The sequence below is a fragment of the Watersipora subatra genome, chromosome 7 (assembly GCF_963576615.1).
Source record: "Watersipora subatra chromosome 7, tzWatSuba1.1, whole genome shotgun sequence".
In the NCBI taxonomy this organism is placed as follows: domain Eukaryota; kingdom Metazoa; phylum Bryozoa; class Gymnolaemata; order Cheilostomatida; family Watersiporidae; genus Watersipora; species Watersipora subatra.
In genome coordinates this window covers 46,102,598-46,123,495 of record NC_088714.1, presented here as the reverse complement: position 1 = coordinate 46,123,495, position 20,898 = coordinate 46,102,598, and the positions used below count along the sequence as shown (strand labels likewise).

The 20,898-nt window shown below is 36.1% G+C and overlaps 1 protein-coding gene and 1 long non-coding RNA gene across 2 annotated transcripts in view; both read left to right on the top strand.

Moving 5' to 3' along the window:
• Positions 1-708: 708 nt before the first annotated feature.
• LOC137400087 (uncharacterized) lies at positions 709-12,348 on the top strand. Its single transcript, XR_010979217.1, has 3 exons — positions 709-784; positions 6,166-6,291; positions 12,301-12,348. It is a non-coding gene; the product is annotated as an uncharacterized lncRNA (long non-coding RNA).
• Positions 12,349-14,047: 1,699 nt separating this feature from the next.
• The window catches only part of LOC137400817 (uncharacterized), a 31,458-nt gene continuing 24,607 nt past the window's right edge, over positions 14,048-20,898 (top strand). Inside the window, exons 1-3 of the mRNA XM_068087156.1 lie at positions 14,048-14,061; positions 14,174-14,326; positions 18,431-18,658. Of these exons, the coding sequence (XP_067943257.1) occupies positions 14,048-14,061; positions 14,174-14,326; positions 18,431-18,658 (395 nt within the window). The remainder of the gene's footprint in view (positions 14,062-14,173; positions 14,327-18,430; positions 18,659-20,898) is intronic.

Below are 20,898 nucleotides of genomic sequence, written 5' to 3'. Positions count from 1 at the left end.
CAATTCTACCAGTGGCAGTTTTCCTAGAAAGTGGTATTGCCGTGACTTTACCAATCACATCACGCTATCTGAAGTGTTTCGATAGCCTCAACCATGCATTCTTCTACAATCTCAGTATGGGAATAGGGAAGCATTGCTTTTGCTAGAATCTTTGAGACACGTAGAGAAGCTTCTGTAGCGCCTTTATCAGTAGCTGTGAAAAAAACTAGCATATTTTCTGAAGAAGTTAGTGATTTTTGAAATTTATTTAGCTTTTGATGCTTTTTTTTAGCTTATTAGGTCAGCAACAGACGTTATTACATCAGAAAAGCTACATGTACATGATGGGATGAATTATGGCTCATGATGCATGTGTAGGCTGTATATATAACGCAGTAATAGTGCACTTTTAGATAAGCCTAATATGTCACAATGCATGTAGTTTTGTACAGTATATTATAAGTATATTTTTATATACGTCAAAAAAATTTGAATTTTCAGAGTTGAAAGAGTCGCAACAATATTTGCAAAAAACTGCATGCGGCTCTTGAGCTGCACTTTGCCCAGCCCTGCTGTATTATATTGTCTGACTGCCTTACTTGCGCTAGAGTCCATCCACACGTTCCATAATTGGTTTCTAAAGAGACACTTTATTATCATCATCTAAAGTATATTGATAGTCTTTTTACTCATTGACTCAACGCTAACAACTGTTTCGGTATAATTTTAGTGACATGGAGATTTACAACTACAGCATTGTAACAGGACCTCGTGGTGTACAACGATTAGAAGGCCAGCTCGGCGGGTACGTTATTAACCAGCCTTTTGTATGGTTCTAGCTTAAAAGTATATAGGTTTATATTGTCCAAGGATAAAATTAGTCATATGGTCTCTCTAGAGTCTAGACTATAAAGCTATAGGTGTTTGCAAAGTTAGCAAGACACGGAATTTGTTTGTTAATATACATTAAACTACCTGTGCTACCCGGCGTTGCCAGGGTAATAAAAAATTATTTGGACAGAAAATTGATTTGTATTTAACCTATATCAACATTTGCCATTCTAATTTTCAAACTACATATCATGAGAGAAGTGTTTTGTGTAGTTGAAATAAGTTGAGAGAAAAAATAAAAACAACTGCAAATGTTTTCAAACTTTTTCAAACAACAGTTACTGTACCTATCAAACTTCATATCATGAAGAAAAAGTTTGTGCAGGACAACTAAATTGAAAGCAAATAAAACAACTAAAGGTTTTCGAACCACTGTAAATTTAAAATTTCATAACTTTCAGTGACGTATATCTTTTAATAACGTACAGTGGAACTTCTATGGAGCCTAAAGCCATGGTCACACGATGGCCGAACCGACTTAGGTTTGGTTCGGAGGTTTGTTTGGTTAGGCTAAGCTACATGTCACACGGCATCCGGAGTCACTTCACTTCCTAGATACCTTATGCAATTATGCAAGGATACAGAACAATGTTTCATTGGTAGTTTTTATGTATTTGAGGTAAATATTTTTATTGTTAACAAAAAAGCTTTGAGGAAAAATTAATTATAATTACGCAGCAGATTTATCAAAAGATCGTTTAGCTGCTCAAAACAAATCACTCGTTGCAAAGATTTTGCCAACCCTTCCCATCAACAAAATTATATTTTTTGTTAGCATATGAATGTTTTTCTATGCTGAGTACATAACAAACAAAAGCAGTCCTTATAGCCCTGTGGTTTTACATAAATAAATCAGTCAACGATACTTCATCAGGAAGGGTATGACACATTACTTCTATTCTACACGAAAGAAAACCAAAACCATTTTCTTACATTTATGCAAAACTCAGTGTAACATCTTTCATTTATGCAACACAATCACAAGTCTGGGTGAGCCTGGTCGTAAATTGCTTCATGTTGTTTAATTTACGAAATAAAAAGATCGTCCCATTTCTTTTTCAACTTTGCTCACACACATAAGGAAAAATGTGCGGCGTGCTCGCTGGGTTTTTAACCAGCCAATATGAGCAGGGGTTCGGCTACGAAATTTCGAGCAGGACCGAAATGGTTCGTTTCGACCAGAAATGTCTTCGACCAAACAGTTTACAACTGATACCGACGTGGTTTTGCGTCGTTTAGTTCGTTTCGGCTTTCGTGTGACCACCCTTTTACAGTGCCCTGTGTTCCATGTTCTCAAACCAAGTTGTTGAACTTGGGTTGCTGTTCAAAAAACCCAGGCTGGCTTTTTGATGAACTCAAGCTGTGTTACGCAAAGCTAACCCGGGTTTGTAAAAACAAGCACAGTTAGTAATTGGGGTGTCTCATTTACAGAGTCGCATTTGCGCATATTATATATAATTTAATAATTAATAATAATAATTCAAATATATATTTAAATTATTTATATTGGCGATATTTGCGCATATTTATTTATATAAACATAAATAAACAAAAACGATTGTAGAATGTAAAAAGCAAACTAAAAAACAACCTATGTAGGAGCCGGGCCACTTCTTTTTCAAATGAAAAATGAAAGAGTTTTGTTTCTAGAACCTGACAAGGAACTGAATGAACACCGGATATGAACAAACATAAAAATTATATCAAGGATGTTTAATGATGCACCCAAAAAAAATTCCATATGAGAAATATAGCTAGAGAAAATCTTTAAAAAAAATGATGAAAACAATTGAGTTGTTAAGAGCGAGTTGGATCATTGCCAACTCGGAAACCGTAACTCGGGTCTTTCAACATGCTTGCGAGCAGATTTTCCCCGTTTGCAGAAGCCGAGTTCTTCGAAATTGGTTTATAACTAGTGCGTTGTAAACTTGAGTTCCTGGTAAAAGCAATAAGTTGGAGTTTTACAGCACATACATAGTTTTATATCTATTAGCTAACGGGTGCCTGTCGGTGTACCATTGTTAAAATAACCAGATCTACAGTTATTCTACTGTAATATCAGTATATTGCACCTTATTTTCACAACCTCGAGCTTGTAATATTTTATAACTTGGTTTATGCAAACCCGGGGCACTCCAATTCACCATAAACCTCGGTTCTCGAACATAATCCATTCCGGAAGGTTGTTCGAAAACCGAGTTGTTTTCCGAAACAATTTTTCCCATTAAAATAAATTTACGTAAATTTTAATCCGTTTCAAGGTGAGAAAACAACTTCGGTCAAATATTTTTTCAACATTTTACACCATAACTCCATAAACTGTACTTGCTAAGCTTGTACTTGCTATTTTACACCATAAGCTGTACTTGTACCCGAGCGTCACTCGAGTAATAAAAAAGTCTGCATAGAAAATTTATTTGTGCTTAACATATGCCGTACTTTTCAGACTATTAGCCGCGGTTTTTTCTGACGATTTGAGCCATGCGGCTTATATAAGGGTGCGGCTATTCTGTGGCTTTTTCTTTCACCACTAGGGCGCATTAATCAGAATCTCCGATTAGTGCCTCTAGCGATGAAAGAAAATATGAAACAATGTCTAATAGTACTGTTCCGTTAGACACAAAGTTAAAAAGTGTCGGTTAATCCGAAGAAGGTCCTTCGGTAGCATTGTATTACATGCAATCGATTCTTACCTTCAGATTTCCTAATTCGAGACATTACGTGTGTACAGATTTGTTACACACACATCAAAACTAGATTGTTTGTCACACGAAACACTGATTTTCGCAAAATAATTAAAATATAAAGTTTTGATTTTTTCCGGAAACTTTATGATTTAGATAAATGATTAAATTATTTGATTTTTTTCGTGCCAACTATTGATTATTTTACCATTATACCTGTATCGCCTTTAAGCTCAAATATTTTCTCATGGACAAACGGGAAAGGTTCCTGGTAGTCAGTTTCACATCTATTCACTTCTGTAACTATGTAATAATATTTTCAGGAGTCTTATTTATCAATGAACTTGTGTAGATTAATTGTATACGCAAAGTTTTATCATTGTAATAGAAAACGGCTCAACAATATAACTGTTGCAAAAATGTCCATCGCAGTCTTATTGCACCACAATTCATCCATACCCTAGGACACTTATGTATTCACCTCATCTAACTTTCGCGTTTTCGAGGAGTCATCCTCTCGCGAAAATTTCATGAGCGAAACTAAACTATCATAACGAACGAGCGAAAACGCGGAATTAAATAGCTTTGTTCATTGATATTGTAGAATAAAATTTTATAACGACATTTATTTTAACGTTTTTAACGACCACTATAGCATCGTTAAAATATAAACCAACAAAATAATTTGACTGTCCAAATTTATTACGTTATTATTTTGCAATTATGATTATTTTCCCATTAATAATGATTTATAATGATAGTAATTTGATGTCAATGCACACGCATTAGTAGCGTTATTGTTTGTTGTGGACATCAATCAATGCAGTGAGCACCGCGTGTTGAAAGAAAATATGACACACTGACACTCACAGTACTACACAATTAGCATGGCTCTGGAAAGGTTTGGATTCACCACTGACACCCCTTCAATAACTTGTAATGAGTCAGAAGATGAGGCAATAGAGAAAGAGTTAGCTCTGATAAGTAACACTAGTAAAAAAGGAAGAGAAGAAGTTATAATAACTACACACTGTGCTAGTATCTGTAGCTGTAGTATTACTAGCCGCTGTATCATGTATGTATTTGTATACAACTTGTGATTATTGTAATAAAGATGTTCAGCAGTTATTAGCAGCAGTTGAGTGTTTGGGAAAACATTAAAATTAATACATATACACAACACCGTTGACCGTTAAAATTAAAATACGTTAATATAAAACAAGCTAAATTGTGACAAAAACGTTAAAATTTTCAGCATAATTAAATCCCATTCTACAGTAGTCCAAGAAACAAATGGCAGCAAGCGATCAAATTGCATTATCGATCTCGGCCATACAATTCTACCTGCGGTTCACAATTACAAACTAGTCCCAAAATGAAAATTTTTCTTACCGGTGAACCGAACTTGAGGCATCTAATTATGCTTGTTCCACTGCATATATTGTCACATTATATTTTCGCAATCATCAGAGCTGCGAAATTAAGTTGCAGCGAAATTTTACTCTGTCTGCTACTCACGAAACTAAATACTAGCGAAATATAAGTGACCTAGGGTAGTCACCCTAGGTCACCTAGGGTGACCTGGGTACCCTAGTGACCTAGGGTAGTCAGGGTAGGGTAGGGTGTGTTACTATTATCAGTGATTACGGATTAGTAACTCAATTAGGTCTGAAAGTCTTTTTGTAATCCAAAACCTTCGTAAGTAGGGCACTTTTTACACTATTAGAGTACTAATCCATTCCAGGAACAAAAAGATTCAAAGATAAATATCTCAAAACGTGTGAAAAATGATATAAATAAATGAATTAAGTTAAGTCACATCTAATTTTATACAAAATCAAATATTTTATAAAATTTTCTGTTTTTTTTTCATTATGACAGAAGAAATGTTAGCTGTCTTTACTTTGCCAATCATAATATACTCCATGTGAGTCAAAGTATGGCTCTTCTCTTTCACCTCTTTCAGTTCCTCTATTAGCCTATAAGCTCTTCGCCGTTCTTTCGCGTGTTGATAAGCCTGAAAATTGGTGGGGTATTTCTGACTGACTGCTGGACCATTGGTGTTTTCTTTTTTGCGTGCTAGATGTAGCAGGGCTTTTTAATTTATCACTGTCTATTTGACTTTATGTTAAAAATGTCAAATTGGTCTAATGCTATAATATGCATATTTTTAGCTTGTTTAAGATTTTAGTTTGAATATTTGCTGATTACTTCAATCTAGTTATCCAGCATTTGGTCAAACAAATCAGCTGGAACCACTTCTAGTTTTTCGCAGGTAATAAAAAGTTTCCAAACATACCTAGGATTGAAGGTAGAACATTTGACAAGAACTTGTGCTAACATTTGTCTTCATGTGGTATTTGATCTTAACGATGATAAGCACAGATTCAGATGTCAGTTTTTGGAGACATATTTGTTATTGCTGCCCTTCTTATTTAGGGAACATTACTTCATTGATCTGCTCGAGAGCCTTGTTTAAAAATACATTAATAGTTTGTTAGTAAAGAGTTTGAATGCGATCTGTTAGAGCTGCAAAAGAGTTTGACTGACTTGTCACACAGATCTGTCCTGGAACTACTACCAGTGTATGTCAGTATGTCTGTTTATGCAGGGTGGATGGTCCTCTGTGGAAAACGTCTTGCATTAAACAAGTAAAAGGTGACTATGTAATCACAGCCGGCAACAGGCTCTATCGTTTGATGTGTCGAAACACCAAGCAGAATACGACTACTAAAAGGTATGTAGTTTTTCAGCTGCCTAGCTTGTACATGTACATGTAACATGAACACCAGGACAATGGTAATGCATCTTTACTCTTTTGATTATTAGATTAGCTAGTAACTAAATACCTAGTACCATCATATCATGATGGGGCTGTCTGTTCTATGATTGATCATTAAGGCAGCAGTGTTTCTTGTTAAAGATTGACTTGCAACAAAATTCAAATTAGCCTACAGTTATTTTATATCAAAAGATTCACCATGTCTTTCTCTGCTGTGTTGTAGGTGCAAAATATGTGGAAATGTGATTACAAGCTCTTAAAAGCTCAAAAACGAACAGTTAATTGCAACCATCACAAATCCGCCGCAGATTAAAATCTCTTTCCAAAATGGCTCAAATGGGACATAGTTGTACAAGATGGCTTCTGTTTACACTTTCACGCAACCTCATTCGTCGAAATATTTTCACAAATATACTTCACTCATTCAATAAAACCATGTCTATTGTTCTTACGCGTCTGTTTTATCGTCATTGTAATGCTGTCACTTTTAGCAATGATATCTTATAACCTACCGTGAAAATTCGTTTAATTTTTTAACCTTAGCTCGAAGGAGTACATATCATTGTCTGATAAACATGACGAGACTGTTGGTCACCTGTGATAATCGAAAAATGCTGCAGAAATTATTCGCGAAGTATGGGTCACATGATCAGATTACGCCTAGACGATTAGACCAAGCCGAAACAAAACTGTAAAGTATCGAGCATCTATATTTGATACGGGGTTTTCTTTAAAACCCGAAGTGTTTGTCGTAAACTAGTGCTACGAGAAGTTTTATATTGAGTCTTTTATTGGCCTTTCATTTTACGTGAGAACATCACGTGCCAAAACAATAACCAAATGTAATGACTACGTCGGAGAAATAAACTGATTCCTATTTACGGCGGTTTCGTGATGGCTGCGATCAGCTGTTCGTTTTTGAGCTTTTAAAAGCTTGTAATCACATTTCCACATATTTGGCACCTACAACACAACAGAGTAAAACATGGTGAATCTGTTGATACCAAATAACTGTAATGTGAATTTTGTTGCAAGTCAACCTTTAACTATTCATGCACCACCTATTTTTTGCTAGACTAATTTTTGCCGGCAATTCGTATTCACCTAGGTTTCTTGTGGTCATATGAAGTGATGGACAATGTTAGAGGTAAAAAGATTAACTTCTGCTAAACTAAGACTAAGTAATACCTTAGGTCTCCGTTAGACTGATTTGAGGTTAGTTCATGCACATCCATCGAATCAGACTCGTTTAAACACCTTTTAAACTTAACAACGATCAATAAGTACATTTCGTACGATACGTAAATCAAATACTCGTTATTTACAATTTTCTTACTATTTCTGCAAGTAGTATTTTCAATAAACAATGTAACATAAGGATGCTTTCCAACTTTAGAATAAAACTTTATCAAGCACAGCGCGGCTTATCATGATCTTCATCACTATTTTCGTCATGACTGGGTATTGATTGTTGGATCAGAGCACATTACATTACTATCACCACTCTGAGTGAGATGTTTGTGCACAGTGCTCCGTCTTTGTAAGATTTTAATTCGTTCCAGAGTTGGCCTCGTATAGCGAAGATGTTGTACAGAGAGGTATAGAAACCCTTAGTAATTATAAAATGCAAACATTCTCTGGTAAAAATCATCAGGTTTTATATAAGTGCTATACATATTAAAAATTAGGTACAAAATAGTATGATTACCTTAGTAACTATAGTTATCTACAGTGGCTTCAGTATAGTTAGTGGTTATGATCTGCAATAAAATGTAACATTACAATGCAATGTGTGCAGCACGTACTGTAGGGAGCTCTTACCTTTGAGACAGACGTATAACATAGACTTTGAATTTAACTTTAATGAATTTAGCTTACTAACCACACACTTAAAGGTAAGTTTTAATACATGTTTGTATCTTTAACTAGTTGACTGAACTTCAACTTTTTCATCGCTAAAATTTTATCACACATTAGTTTCAAGTTCCTTTTCACTATAGCTTTTAGCCGACCTTACTAAAACCTTTTTCAACCTAATTCGACAAGAAAGCCGAGCGATGCTGTTCTCCTAATGAAGATGATTTTTGTTAGCAGATTAAAGGAAGCTGTCTGATCCCTGACCCTCTGTTCAAAGAGATCGCCACTCCGACTTTGCCACTAGTTTTGAAGGGAAAATAGTTCATAACCTCTTTTTACATAGGAAATGACAAACTGAGAACAATCGGTCATTTTGTCTCTTTCGGTCGTTGTGAGAAAGTTTTTGGCTAACAGCATATTGGAATTTTTGTTATTTCGATGTCATAAGCACACCGACAGCCAAGTTTGAATATTGAAAAAAATGTATATTTGGAATTCATATAGCAAAATAGGATTCGTACGAGGATAAAAAACCATCATGTTCCACTTCGTAAGGCGAAAAAGTCGTATAACAGGGACATCGTAACCCGAGGCCGCACTGTACAGCAAAGATTATTAGTTGTCGGAGCATTAATAATATTTAATGTTTCATACAGCAGATCATCACTGACTAGCTGGAGCCGAGCATAACATCTATGCATATCCAACACAGGGTCATCCCCGGCAATTTGCCAGCACAGCTTTACTCCTGTTAATTTTACTAGACTTCTTTTGTTAATTACCATCTTCTTCGTTTAAGAAGTCACAAAAAGTTTGCAGCTGTCAAACTTTCTCTCTAGTTTGCCAAGCAGCCTGTCGACGAAAGTTTGTACAATGTGCACCATTTCGGTGTTGATGATTCGCTGTCGCTGATAGCTTCATCTATTTATTTCCGCTGTGATAGTCGCTGCTGGACTAGTAAAAAGAAAAATGAAAGCGGAAGCAAATAAGGGCGGGACTTTATGATGGTGTGTTTATGACAGTCCACTTCCGCCATATGCCATTAATTCGTTACGGTGTTAGCATCGTAGGGCGCAAATGTCGTCACTTCGCTTCCTAGATACCATACGTACAGTGACAGGACACGGTTTCATTAGTAGTTTTTATGTATTTAAGTTAAATATTTTTATTGTAAACAAAAAACTTTGAGAAACAATTATAAATTATAATTACACAGCAGATTTATCAGAAGATCGTTCAGCTGCTCAAAATAAATCACTCGATACAAAGATTTTGCCAACCCTTCCCATCAACATAATTATATTTTTTTTATTAACATATGAATGTTTTTCTATGCTGAGTACATAAACAAAATCCGCCTTTATCATAGTACTGTGGTTTTACATAAATAAATCAGTCAACGATACTTCATCAGGATGATATGACACATTACTTATATTCTACACGAAAGAAAATCACAACCATTCCCTTACATTTATGCAAAACTTAAGTGCAACAGCTTACATTTACGCAACACAATCACAAGTCCTGGTGAACCTTGTCGTAAATTGCTTCATGTTGTTTATTTAACGAAATAAAAGTATCTTCCCATTTCTTTTTCAACTTTACTCACACGCATGTAAGGAGAGATTTTATGCGTGCTCGCTAGAATTCTAGAATTTTAACCAGCCAAAAAAAGCAAGTGTTCGGCCACAAAATTTCGAGCAGTACCGAAATGGTTCATTTCGGCTAGAAATGTCTTCGGCCGAACTTTTTACAGCTGAGAGCGACGTCGTTTTGCGTCATTTAGTTCGGTTCGGTGCTCGTGTGACCACGCCTTAAGGCTATACTGTATTGAATTTATCCTGGATGGTTGAGAAAAATTGGTATAAAAATTTATCGTTAAATACCGTGAGAGAGAGTGGTAAATCGTATTTTTCATAGGAAAAGCATGGTTGTAAAGTTGGACAGGAAAAATATGGGTTTAAGTTGTTTATCAACCTTTCAGGAATTTAAGCTAAGCAATGAATCAGTTGATGCACTATCAAGGATTAAATTAATTGTTACAGCTAGCCTTTATTCTGCTAGTCTTTCACTCAATTTAAATATTGGTTGAAAAGAATTTTACTCGAATGAAGGCTCCTACAATTTAATGCTCACATGATGTCTAGCCATGATATTTAATGAAGTGATATGCCTTCAATAGTACTATGATTGCTAACAACAGACTATAACTTCAAAAGGATATGCCCATAATTAATAATTTCATTATTCAATTGATAATATATACAACTCCGCTATAAAAGCTTTGGAAAGAGGAAGTTTTGGAAAATGCGTGTCACCATTCGCTCGGAATTGTATCGCGCCTCCCACTCGTGCTTGAGTGTCATATATTGAGGCCTAACTCGACTTGAATATTCTTGACTATGGCTAGTAGAACTGTGAATAGACCTGCACGATTTGTCTCCCCATGCCAATTCGGTTATCGACTTCAACTTCAATCGAACACCGTTTATAACCGACACACATGAGGACTCACCACGGTGTCAAACGATGTCACAATTGATTGCGGTTAACCTGACACCGAGACAACATGAACATCCTCATTTCATGAACCTTAACTTCAGATTTTTGTAATGAAATTTAACTCTTTCACTGCCAACCATGTACAAATTCAAGTACATGTACCTACCCATTGCCAGCCATTTTACCGAAAGCTACCGACATTGCTTCATGATATGTATACAGTATTTTTTTTCAATCTTTATCTAGAACATGTTTGTTATGGTACATATTTTATTTTGACAACATTTTAACCAACATTGCTATCCAAAAATTCAATGGATCAATACTTCGTGCGATGATAAAGCTATGTGAAGCTACGATCGATGCGAAGCTAAAACGATTCTCCACAATGTTCCTTACTCTTACAAAACTGTTACTTTCACCATTATCAGAGACAATGCTGCTACTTTAATTATCAGTATGATCACAAAAATCTGATTTGGCTATAATGTGATCAACATAACTAATTACCTGTTTTCTGACTCGCACGCGGTACACAAAAATGAACTCACACAAAAAAATGTTCGTTTTTAGGTTAGAAAGTTTAAAATTGCTTCGTTGTTTTAGGCTGATTCTTTTAGAGAAGTTTTCAGACAACACTGTCATCTTCGTACAAGTCTTAAAGACCGCGGGTTATGTTGTCAACAAATAATAAAAACAGGTTACTACGTGATTGCTGGGAAAGTCGCAATAATGCATCTATGGCAGTGGACCCTAGAAAACGCATAAAAGCGTTTATGGCAGCGGGAGGGATAAATAGCTTTCGAGAATGGATGTGATATCTACGTATATGTAAAGTAAAGATTAAAAACCTTTCGAGAGAAAGTAGTGTCAATTTCCATGGAAGATTCCGTGTAACTGCCCAAGCACGCAGACACAGTTTTTATGATATGGAAACCGAAACCGCACCTCAAACTCACACCGGTTAACCGGTGTTTTCGGTTTTGTTCGATGTCAGAAAATTAAACATTCGGCTCGATTAAATATAAACTAACCGCAACCACCGAATCAAACCGAAACATCGTGCAGGTCTAACTGTGAAAGACCAACTATGTAATACTTTGCTAAAATGCTTTCAGTGCTCTTTGTGTCTAATAGTTTAGTTAGACCAGAGACACCATGAAGCATAATAGCTTAAATTACTTATTCTGACTTAGCTATTTTTCCCCATTTATCCCGAGGTATTTGGGGCGGACGATAAGTAAAAACCGTATTTTTCTCTGTGGTATTTACTACTGCAGGAAAATCTTTGCAACTTTGCTTTTAGTAGCATCAGTGCATGTGTCCGTGTGTGTGTCCATAGCAAGTATACCTTACGTGTTGGTGATGCGTTTCACCAGCATGTGTAGCCAGGTCTCAAGCTTAATGTATCTGGTTTCTTTTGTCGACCCACTTCGGCACAGTTTTCTTGTATTACGACAGTAACTGTTGTTCTCTAACACAATGCAAATCTGTTGCTTTCATTTATCAATGTCTTCCATACAAAATATATTATACACTTTATGATTTAATGCGACTTTATGAATTTATATTATTTGATATATGTATGGTGTAATTTTTCAGTTACTTTGATGATGATCGAAGTATCGCAAGTAACTTTGATGAAGAACCAGAGGAAGAAACCATGTAAGTTGATATTCGTGTGTTGAATCCCTAACTACATACATTTCATAAACTGACGCATTCGGAAATTATATTTACTGCATGTTTGATTTTTGCTAGATTAACTCTGTCGCTGCCTAATTTATTTCTAGCTCTGCCCGAATCTTTTTTTTGTATTCACACAAAAGTTTACATAATGCCACTAATTTTGTGATAGCTTGAGAAAGAATGAAGGTGTCCACTCAATTTAAAAAACAGGTTGTTGAAAAGAAGATACTTTATTAGGAAATAGATGAAAAATTTTAAATCAACTTCAGTAAAAAAAGACAAATTTTACAAACTCTACTAACTGTATTTTGCCAGCAATTTTGATAGTCATGTTTTGACTGTCGCCATAATATTCGGTTACTATTACAGTTTTTCACATGAAATACATGCACTAGAAGAGTCATACTCACTCGATGTGGAGTTCTGAGCCCATATGAGCATGAGCAATCGCTAAGAATGTTAGAAGGTTCTACAGCTGTAAACGATTGCGTTATTCTTTTGTAGCCGTGCTTTTTCCGCCGTGAACTTTGTTTGATAGTCAGTAAGCCGCTAGTGAGAGGCCTGCTGATTAGTCTATATCGTTAGCAATAAGCTTGTTTTCATAGAGTTCAGATCTTATTGGTCTATCTAAAGCGGAAGTTGAGTAATTTTAAATAAGCTAACGCACTGTTTAAAAGCCGATGTATTGGCCTCTGGCCACAAAGAGAAGTTAACTCGAGCCAATGCATTGGCTTGTGGTAGTGAAAGAGTTAAGCCAGGACTTTAATATCACATACTACTTGTATTTGCCATCTAGAAGTAGGGAGAATTGTTCTGGTTCAAATAATTGGTCAGCCGAAATTGTTATAAATTTCGAACTGCTGCTAACAAACACCTTGTATGATATGCAATCCATTATACACTGTGTTTCCACACTTTGAATAGGTTGGGAGTTTTCTGCTGCTGACGAGTTCGCACCCTATTGTTTCGACGATTCGGAGTTGCATTATAGATCATTCCAATATTGTTTATGTTAAAACAATGTTGTTTACCTTAAAACAAAAGATGTAAAAGCAGACTCGTTTTCGAGTAACAGTCACTTTTTGATTCATGCGTAGTCAACTAGTTGCACTAAAATGGAAATTATTTCGTCATCTTCCTAATATCAACCTATCCTTGGCATGTAAATGTGAATGTAAAGGCAGACAGTCAATCAGAAACAGTAGCGAGTAACAGTAGAACGTTTTCGTAGCAGAGCTGCGTGGTTGTGCGCTGAAATTTGTTTTTCTCCATTAGAGAAAACATAGCCAAGTTTTATCGATTGCGATTCCTCAGCAGTGGTGTTTTTATGATGTCAAATAGTACCCTTACAGCCAATGCCTTCGCACAAAATTTAGCGACGAGAAACTGCGTCAAGTTCATTCAGGTTTTAGTTCTATGATTCAGAGTGGAAGCAACTCTGAATCCATATGTGCATGAAAATGTGCTGATTACCTCATGTTTCAAGATGGCCTAAATAGACTGAGTGAGACTGATATGGATTTGCTTTGAACATAAATCGGAATATAAGTTGTCGTTATATATAAAGTTGTGTGAAAATCTGGTATCACCTTACCTTTCAGAAAGAAATTGATCAAAAGTTACAATTTTATTTCAAAATCGGCCTTTTAGGCGTTATCAAATGGCTTTTAACAAGTAACAATAAAGCAGAGTGTATGGTGTTTGCTAAACAACAATTCCATGTTAGCGAAGCGCTTGATAAAGCTTTATGAAGGGTGGCAGTTTATTCTCACCTGATTCATTGTAGGGAACTCTTAGATGAATCTGAACCAGTCGGTTCCATTCCATCCTCTCGAAAAAGAAACCAGACATATCAGATTTCTCCAAGGAAGAGTGTGACAGTGGATGGTGCGTTTGAGAGGTCACGAGGGGTGAGGGCAGCCGATGCATCTGGTGTTAGGTGAGTCTTATTTATCAACTCATCTTGTTTAGTATCTCCTCTATAGTAGTTTCTTCCACTGACAAGTACAGTACACTCCTATGGTGTTAACCTTTCACCTAGATTCCGTATGATGTGAATAATTTATGTAAAGTTTTTGTTTCATACTACGTAAAAAATCCAAATATTGCAAATTGTCAAGTCGGTGCAAGTTCTTATCTTCTATTTAAATAACGAGAATCTCGTAATCTGCCTTAAAACATCGCTTTCTCTTTTGCTGCACTTGGGAGAGAAACCGACGCATAGGGTTACCTCTATTATATATACACACGAGTCAAGTACCCTGACAGTCTAGTGCGGGGTCGGGAACCTATGGCTCCGCGAGCCATATGTGGCTCTTTTGATGGCTGCAGATGGCTCTCTCAGTCAAATAAGCAAGCAGTGAAATTGACCAATCAAAACAAATCTAGTAGACTTAATTTTACGAGCGCTCTCAGCCGCAGCCATGCTCACGAAGGCCTTCACTTCACTGCAGAGCTAGTTATAGACTTAGTCCTTGAAAGCAGTGAGTGTGCTACCCCCTCCCGTGCTCCCATTGTGTTATATATCTAAATATGTAGTTATTATTCGTAGCCAACACTGGGACAATAAGCTAGTTACTCTTAGCTCCACCTACTTGCTGAAAGGTCAATGCAGTTATTTTATTAACTGGACAAAGCGTAATCCTGTCACAACTAGGAAAGCATGATTTGAATCAAAGATTTGCTAATTGTTTTCGCTGACTTGGCATATGGGTTCAGATGTAAGTTTACAATCATTGTCCTACCTTTGTGTGAGCAACATTTTGCATGTCAATTTATATACAGTAATACTTCAACTTACGAGTGCTCCAACGTACGAGAAACTTGAGATACGAGCCAGCTTTCAAGCAAGTTTTAGCACTAACATACGAGCCATGTTTGAGATACGAGCACTTGAGTCAGTTGCCAAGTATGCCGGAGGTGTTTTATTAGAACAGCATCACTCTGTATTTTTCAACTGCTCAGGTTATACTGTTGTACCGTGTTTTTTGTGCACGATTTTCTGTGCGGAATTATGTGAATTAAAAGTACTGTGCGTAGACCGAAAGTTTGCCAGTAAAATGAAAGATAATACAAAGAAAAAGCAAATGATAACAGTCGATATTAAACGGAAAAGTGTTGAAAAATATGCGAAATGTGTATGCGTGATTCAGATAGCTCGGCAATATGACAGAAATACATTCATAATTATCAAACAGAAGGATTATATTCAGGGCATTTAGTTCGCAAAAGGACTAAACATAGTTTCTAAACGGTGCAGCGATCTTCACGACCGCTGATGGCATTTGACAAACAATTGGCCGGTGACAGCGTAACTGAAACGATGCTATGTGAAAAGGCCGGCGCAAGCTATCCAAACTGTTTAATAGACATTCGGACAAGTTGGCTAGTGGTCGTGCGTTAACCATTTGTGACGACACCTGTGTTCGTCCTAATCGCAACATGTTGCAAGGGCGACAAAGGCAAACGTCCTTAGATAGGTTTATCTTAAAACGGCCGGCTAGTCGTGAAAGCGAAAAAAGGAAAAATTTCTCGCTAACCAGCAAGAAACTTCAAACTATGAACGCCGAAGAAATTTTAATTACGTTTAGTTGAAAATGAAAGTTTGCTTTTAGGTTTGCTTCTAAGTTTGTCTTTTAACACTTTGATAAAATCTAAATTTATCAAAGTCAACTGTTGTAACGAAGGATAACTTATATCTCCCTCCCTGGCAAATGCGAGTGTTAACTGCTATTGTATGTATTTAATTTTACATTTTAATTAATCACATTTCCTTGAATTATTTTTTATTTGTTGCTTTTTGAAAGCATGTTGTACGTAAGGACAATAGCCAACATGTTCTTTCTGTTACAACATCTTGTTTTGAGTGTTTTATTTGCTTTTCTTTTAGAGTATGGAAACCAATCAATATGTATTTAATTGTTCTATATATAAATGAATTGCACCAACATGCGAGTAAATTGACATACAAGCTCAGTCTCGGAACGCGTTAAGCTCGTAAGTTGAAGTATGACTGTATATATATATAATTTATTTTATCAGCAGAGTGGTGAATTGCTCTTCTGTAGTTGGCTGAGTTTTTATCGGATTGTTCAATTCCATTTTATTCGTTTCTAGCTTATGTGCTGCTTCGGAAGCTCGCATTAAATTTGTCATGAATGCTAAGACCTTGACCCATCAGCAATAGACTTGAGTGGTCAATTTAGTCAATCAATCTGCTGATGAAATGCATGCTGAGTCGTTGTAGTGAGCAGTAACAAAAAAATGTTAGATGAGTTTGAGCATGTGCACACAACTCAATCTTTGTTAGTTTTGCCAACACTACTTTTGACGCACCACCTCTCTGTCGTAAGCACAAATAAATATGCTGTAAGCATGTTTGGCTTTTCTTTTCTACTACAGTAGATGCTTCTATAGCGTATACCTCCTATAACTCAAATTCTAGATAGCGTAAAAATTTCATGTGAAGTTTTTGCTTCGTACTAATAGAAAAAATTCTAAAAAACGTCAAGTGGGGCCGAGTTCTCAAATTCGATTTGAATGGTAACCTATCTCGTCACACTTGCGAGAGTATGTATATAGGGTAATATGCATTTAGGGTATAGCTATTATAATAATATATATAATAGATATATATATTATTATATATATATTTGTCATGGTATAGCCATGACATTCTAGTTCGTTGCGATAGATCGTCATATGTGTCAAACAAAACAGAGAACATGTAATGCGCAGTTGTTCATCAATGCTCGAAGGCGATCAATTGGTGCAGGTGTTACAGCATCGGTTTACCAATCTGAATGTCATGAGTTGGGAGTATCGTCAAAAGTTATCTTTTATCCTAACTATCCTCCCCCAAGGGTGCAGACAGTTAAGTAGGACCGCACTTTTTATAGCAAAAATATTTTTTGCTTTATTGTAGGCGTATACAATATTGGTTATTAGTTTTATTTTGCAGAAAAAAAACTGCTGTTTAGAAAAAATGAGCAAATCGTTGCAAATTAATATCGAAGATGTGTGTTTTCCATCTACTTGTTGTAAAATGACCACAATAATGGTCTATACAACCAGGGAAATTGATCAAAAAAAGGAGAAAAGTTGTCTATGCAAACCAATAATACTGCAGCTATGGTACAGCCTACAAATTGAAATGTTCAGTATAGTTTTTCCTTTTTGCATGGCCAAAGGCGCGACTTTGAAAAGATCTTGGAATGGATGAGGTAATTCACATGAATTTCACTGTTCGTATAGTGTACAATCTCTATGACATAAGGGCCATTCCATGGGGACTGGTCCAATGTGTGTGCTGACCCGTCACAGATATTAAAACTAATCCTATGTGAAAGAGCATGTCAAACTTGGTGGAAATCCAAATATTTTAGTCTCTAAACATTTCGTGGCGCTGCCGGCATCACCCCAAAGTTTGCCATTCAGGAGGGGCAACTCCGAATCGGAATTTTTTAGGTTTTTTGATAACAAATATCTCAAACTATGTCTTCTAAAAATCTGAATTTTTAGTTATGTCTTCTTCCACATGTGATCTATCATTTTCATTTAAAAACTTGTCTGTCGGAGGCTGTCATTTGGGGTCAGAGGTTGCTAAAGTAAGTCAGCGGGCCCTATTTTTTGGCAAGTTTTGTAGATTTAAGCTATTTTAGCGTCACGTAAAACCCGAATTTTTTTTCATTTTTCGGCAATGTAACTCTTGATATATGCTTATTAAGGTATTTTCTCCATAAAAATAATTTATATTTGTCAGATTTCATCCTCATGCGGGCGGGACAAATCCAACATGGCTGCCGTCGGCAACGATGGAAAAAGGTGACGGAAACCACTAAAAATACCAGAAATAGTGTAAAAAATTATATAATAAAATAATGTTTTATACATATTTCACATGCGCTGATTCCAAATCTGGTCTCAAAATCTATGATATTCTGCGCGTACTGTATTACTGTATTACTAATGCATAACGAGGTTGGACCAATTGTGGCGTGACACATACCTAATTAGACGTAATCTATGCATGTTTTTGTTGCAGAGACCTTGCTAGGAGGTACACTCGAGCCAAAGAGTACCACAGAGAGTTGATGACAGAATTTGAAAAGTCAAAACGGAAGTTGCAAGAACTTAAGTTGGCATTAGATTCTCAAATACAGGACAAAACTATGTCAGTGGAATCGTGGCTGGATAAGTCTTCGCCAGAGTCCACAGAAGACGGCGGTCATCACCAACAGACGCTCATTGACTATCCTCCTTCTGATGCCACGTATGGCTTGTGTTCTTTTCATTTTGTCTGCTCGTAAAAATGAATATACAAAAAAAATTTCAATAGATTTTGTCAGAAAGTATCCGTATTTTTGTATCATTTGCGATTGTTTTTGATGTTTGAGGTAATCTGACTGCCAGATTTTCAAGATTAACATAAGATTAACATCTGCAAAACTTAATCAAGTTTAAACTGCTCGGAAGGAGATGTCTGAAATGATATCACTAGTTGCTATAGTTGATATCAGCTATTGCGTTTGAGTCGCAACTATGCAAAGTATGCGACTATAGATGTCATAACCACACATTAGGCTTGATCTGTGCGTTTAACTGCGGTTACGTTTTGTGGATTTTATTCTTGAAACATCCTGGCAGTCAGATCACCTTACAACATCGAAAAACAATCGCAAATGATACGAAAATGTCTTTAAAATTGCTCTAACATTCGTTTAACGCAAATCCTTTATAATTGCAACGGGGCAGTGGCAGCATAGTTATGAGCATAGCTGTATGCTGTCACATACGTACGATAAATGGGCTATGGCAAAGTAGCCACCCTCTCTTCATCTCTCACTCAGTACCTTCCTATGTTAGTCATACACTTTCTAGGATTATATCAGTGTGTAGGGCTTCAAGTTCAGTACTCATACATCCTTTCTAAATGTTGCAGAAAAGAAAAAGTACTGCTCTTCAAGAATTATGGAATCTATAATATATATATATAGATAAATACAGTTAAAGGTTTGCAAAAATCAAATTTTACCCAGCATCCGCTTAGCGATGGCCCTCCGAAAGCTGGGAAAAGTGAGCTAACTTTCGAATAAACTTGAAGAAAAATCGGCAAACTTGATCTTGGTTAAAATGCTCAAAAGAAAAAGATGTCTTTACTTCTGAGCATTTAAACAGCAATCAAGTTTTGTCAATTTTAATCTGAAAACGTCCTGGCAATCACACCACCTAAAACAACAAACCAATCTTGAGTGATAGAAAAGTCTCTATACTATCTGATGAAAATTGTTTAAAACTTCACAGTAGAAGCCTTTTAATTTGCAGCAAGCCATCTATGCATTTGAATTGTATATAGTTTGTATATGTACGTTTATCCATAATAGAAAGTGATCAGTAAAAAACTGTTCACCATCTGGCATTAACTCTTTGGCTGGGTAAAAGCCCGGCAAAAACACCCGAAAGTCATGTAATTTATTTTTCAAAGTTCAGCAAAGTCGATATTTTATGAACATTCATAGATCAAATCTTAAATTTATTTCTATGAACAAAATATTTTGTACATAAACATTCATTTACATAACTACTACTGCAAAAAAAATACAACCATGTGCAATTGTCCCTGTATGAAATGCTTGGAAGCATTTCTTTCGGTAGAGTCAAATGCTATAATGTAGCTGTGCGAGCTACCATAACGATCCCTTTTCTCTGTATATTCCAAGTATATTAAAAGTCCAAAAAGTTTACATCACTTTCATCTGAATTATTTTTATTCTGATCAGTCAAAAAATCACTAACGATCGCAGGATCAAATAACCTTTTTTTTTGCCGTTTTGAAAGTCGAGTCGATGTTGACTGGTTTTTCTAACTTTTATTCTTTCCAAGGAGGCGGGATTTTTATTAAGCTTTTAGCACAGAGTAACGCCTCTCAGATAATCGTTTGATATTGTAATTCATCGGCTAATATTTTGTTGATGATATTTAAAACTTACTAGTGTTCATATCCTTTGTTTAACGTTACTAGGCGACAGCTTTATAAACGTCTACCGAAAGCAACATAAATGTTGTTTTCCAACGCATCCGATAAACGACATTTTGGTCGGTTCTCCAGCCAAAGGGTTAATAATGACTTGGGTTACATCAACTATTAATTCATTCGTTGTTGCTCTAGTAGTAGTCACGGTTCTAGTGACGGTGTACCTGAGAAGATCGATCGTCACAATCATCAGAGCTACATTCTTATTCGACGTCACCGATCCATCGGTGAATCCGGTAAATCCGATCCATCGTCTTTAGAATCATTTATAGTGTGGTTCACAACCTAATCTGATGACGTTAAAATGTTTTGATGAATGATCAGAATACTCGGCAGGAACACCGTGTAATGCAGCAGCGGCCATTTTTACGGGATCTCAAAGTTCGTTCTCTAATTCCAAAGTTGTTCGTTTTTTTTCCTTGAAACTTTAAAAGCAACGTCGTTGAAATATGTAATACAATTATCCCTCGCTATACGAT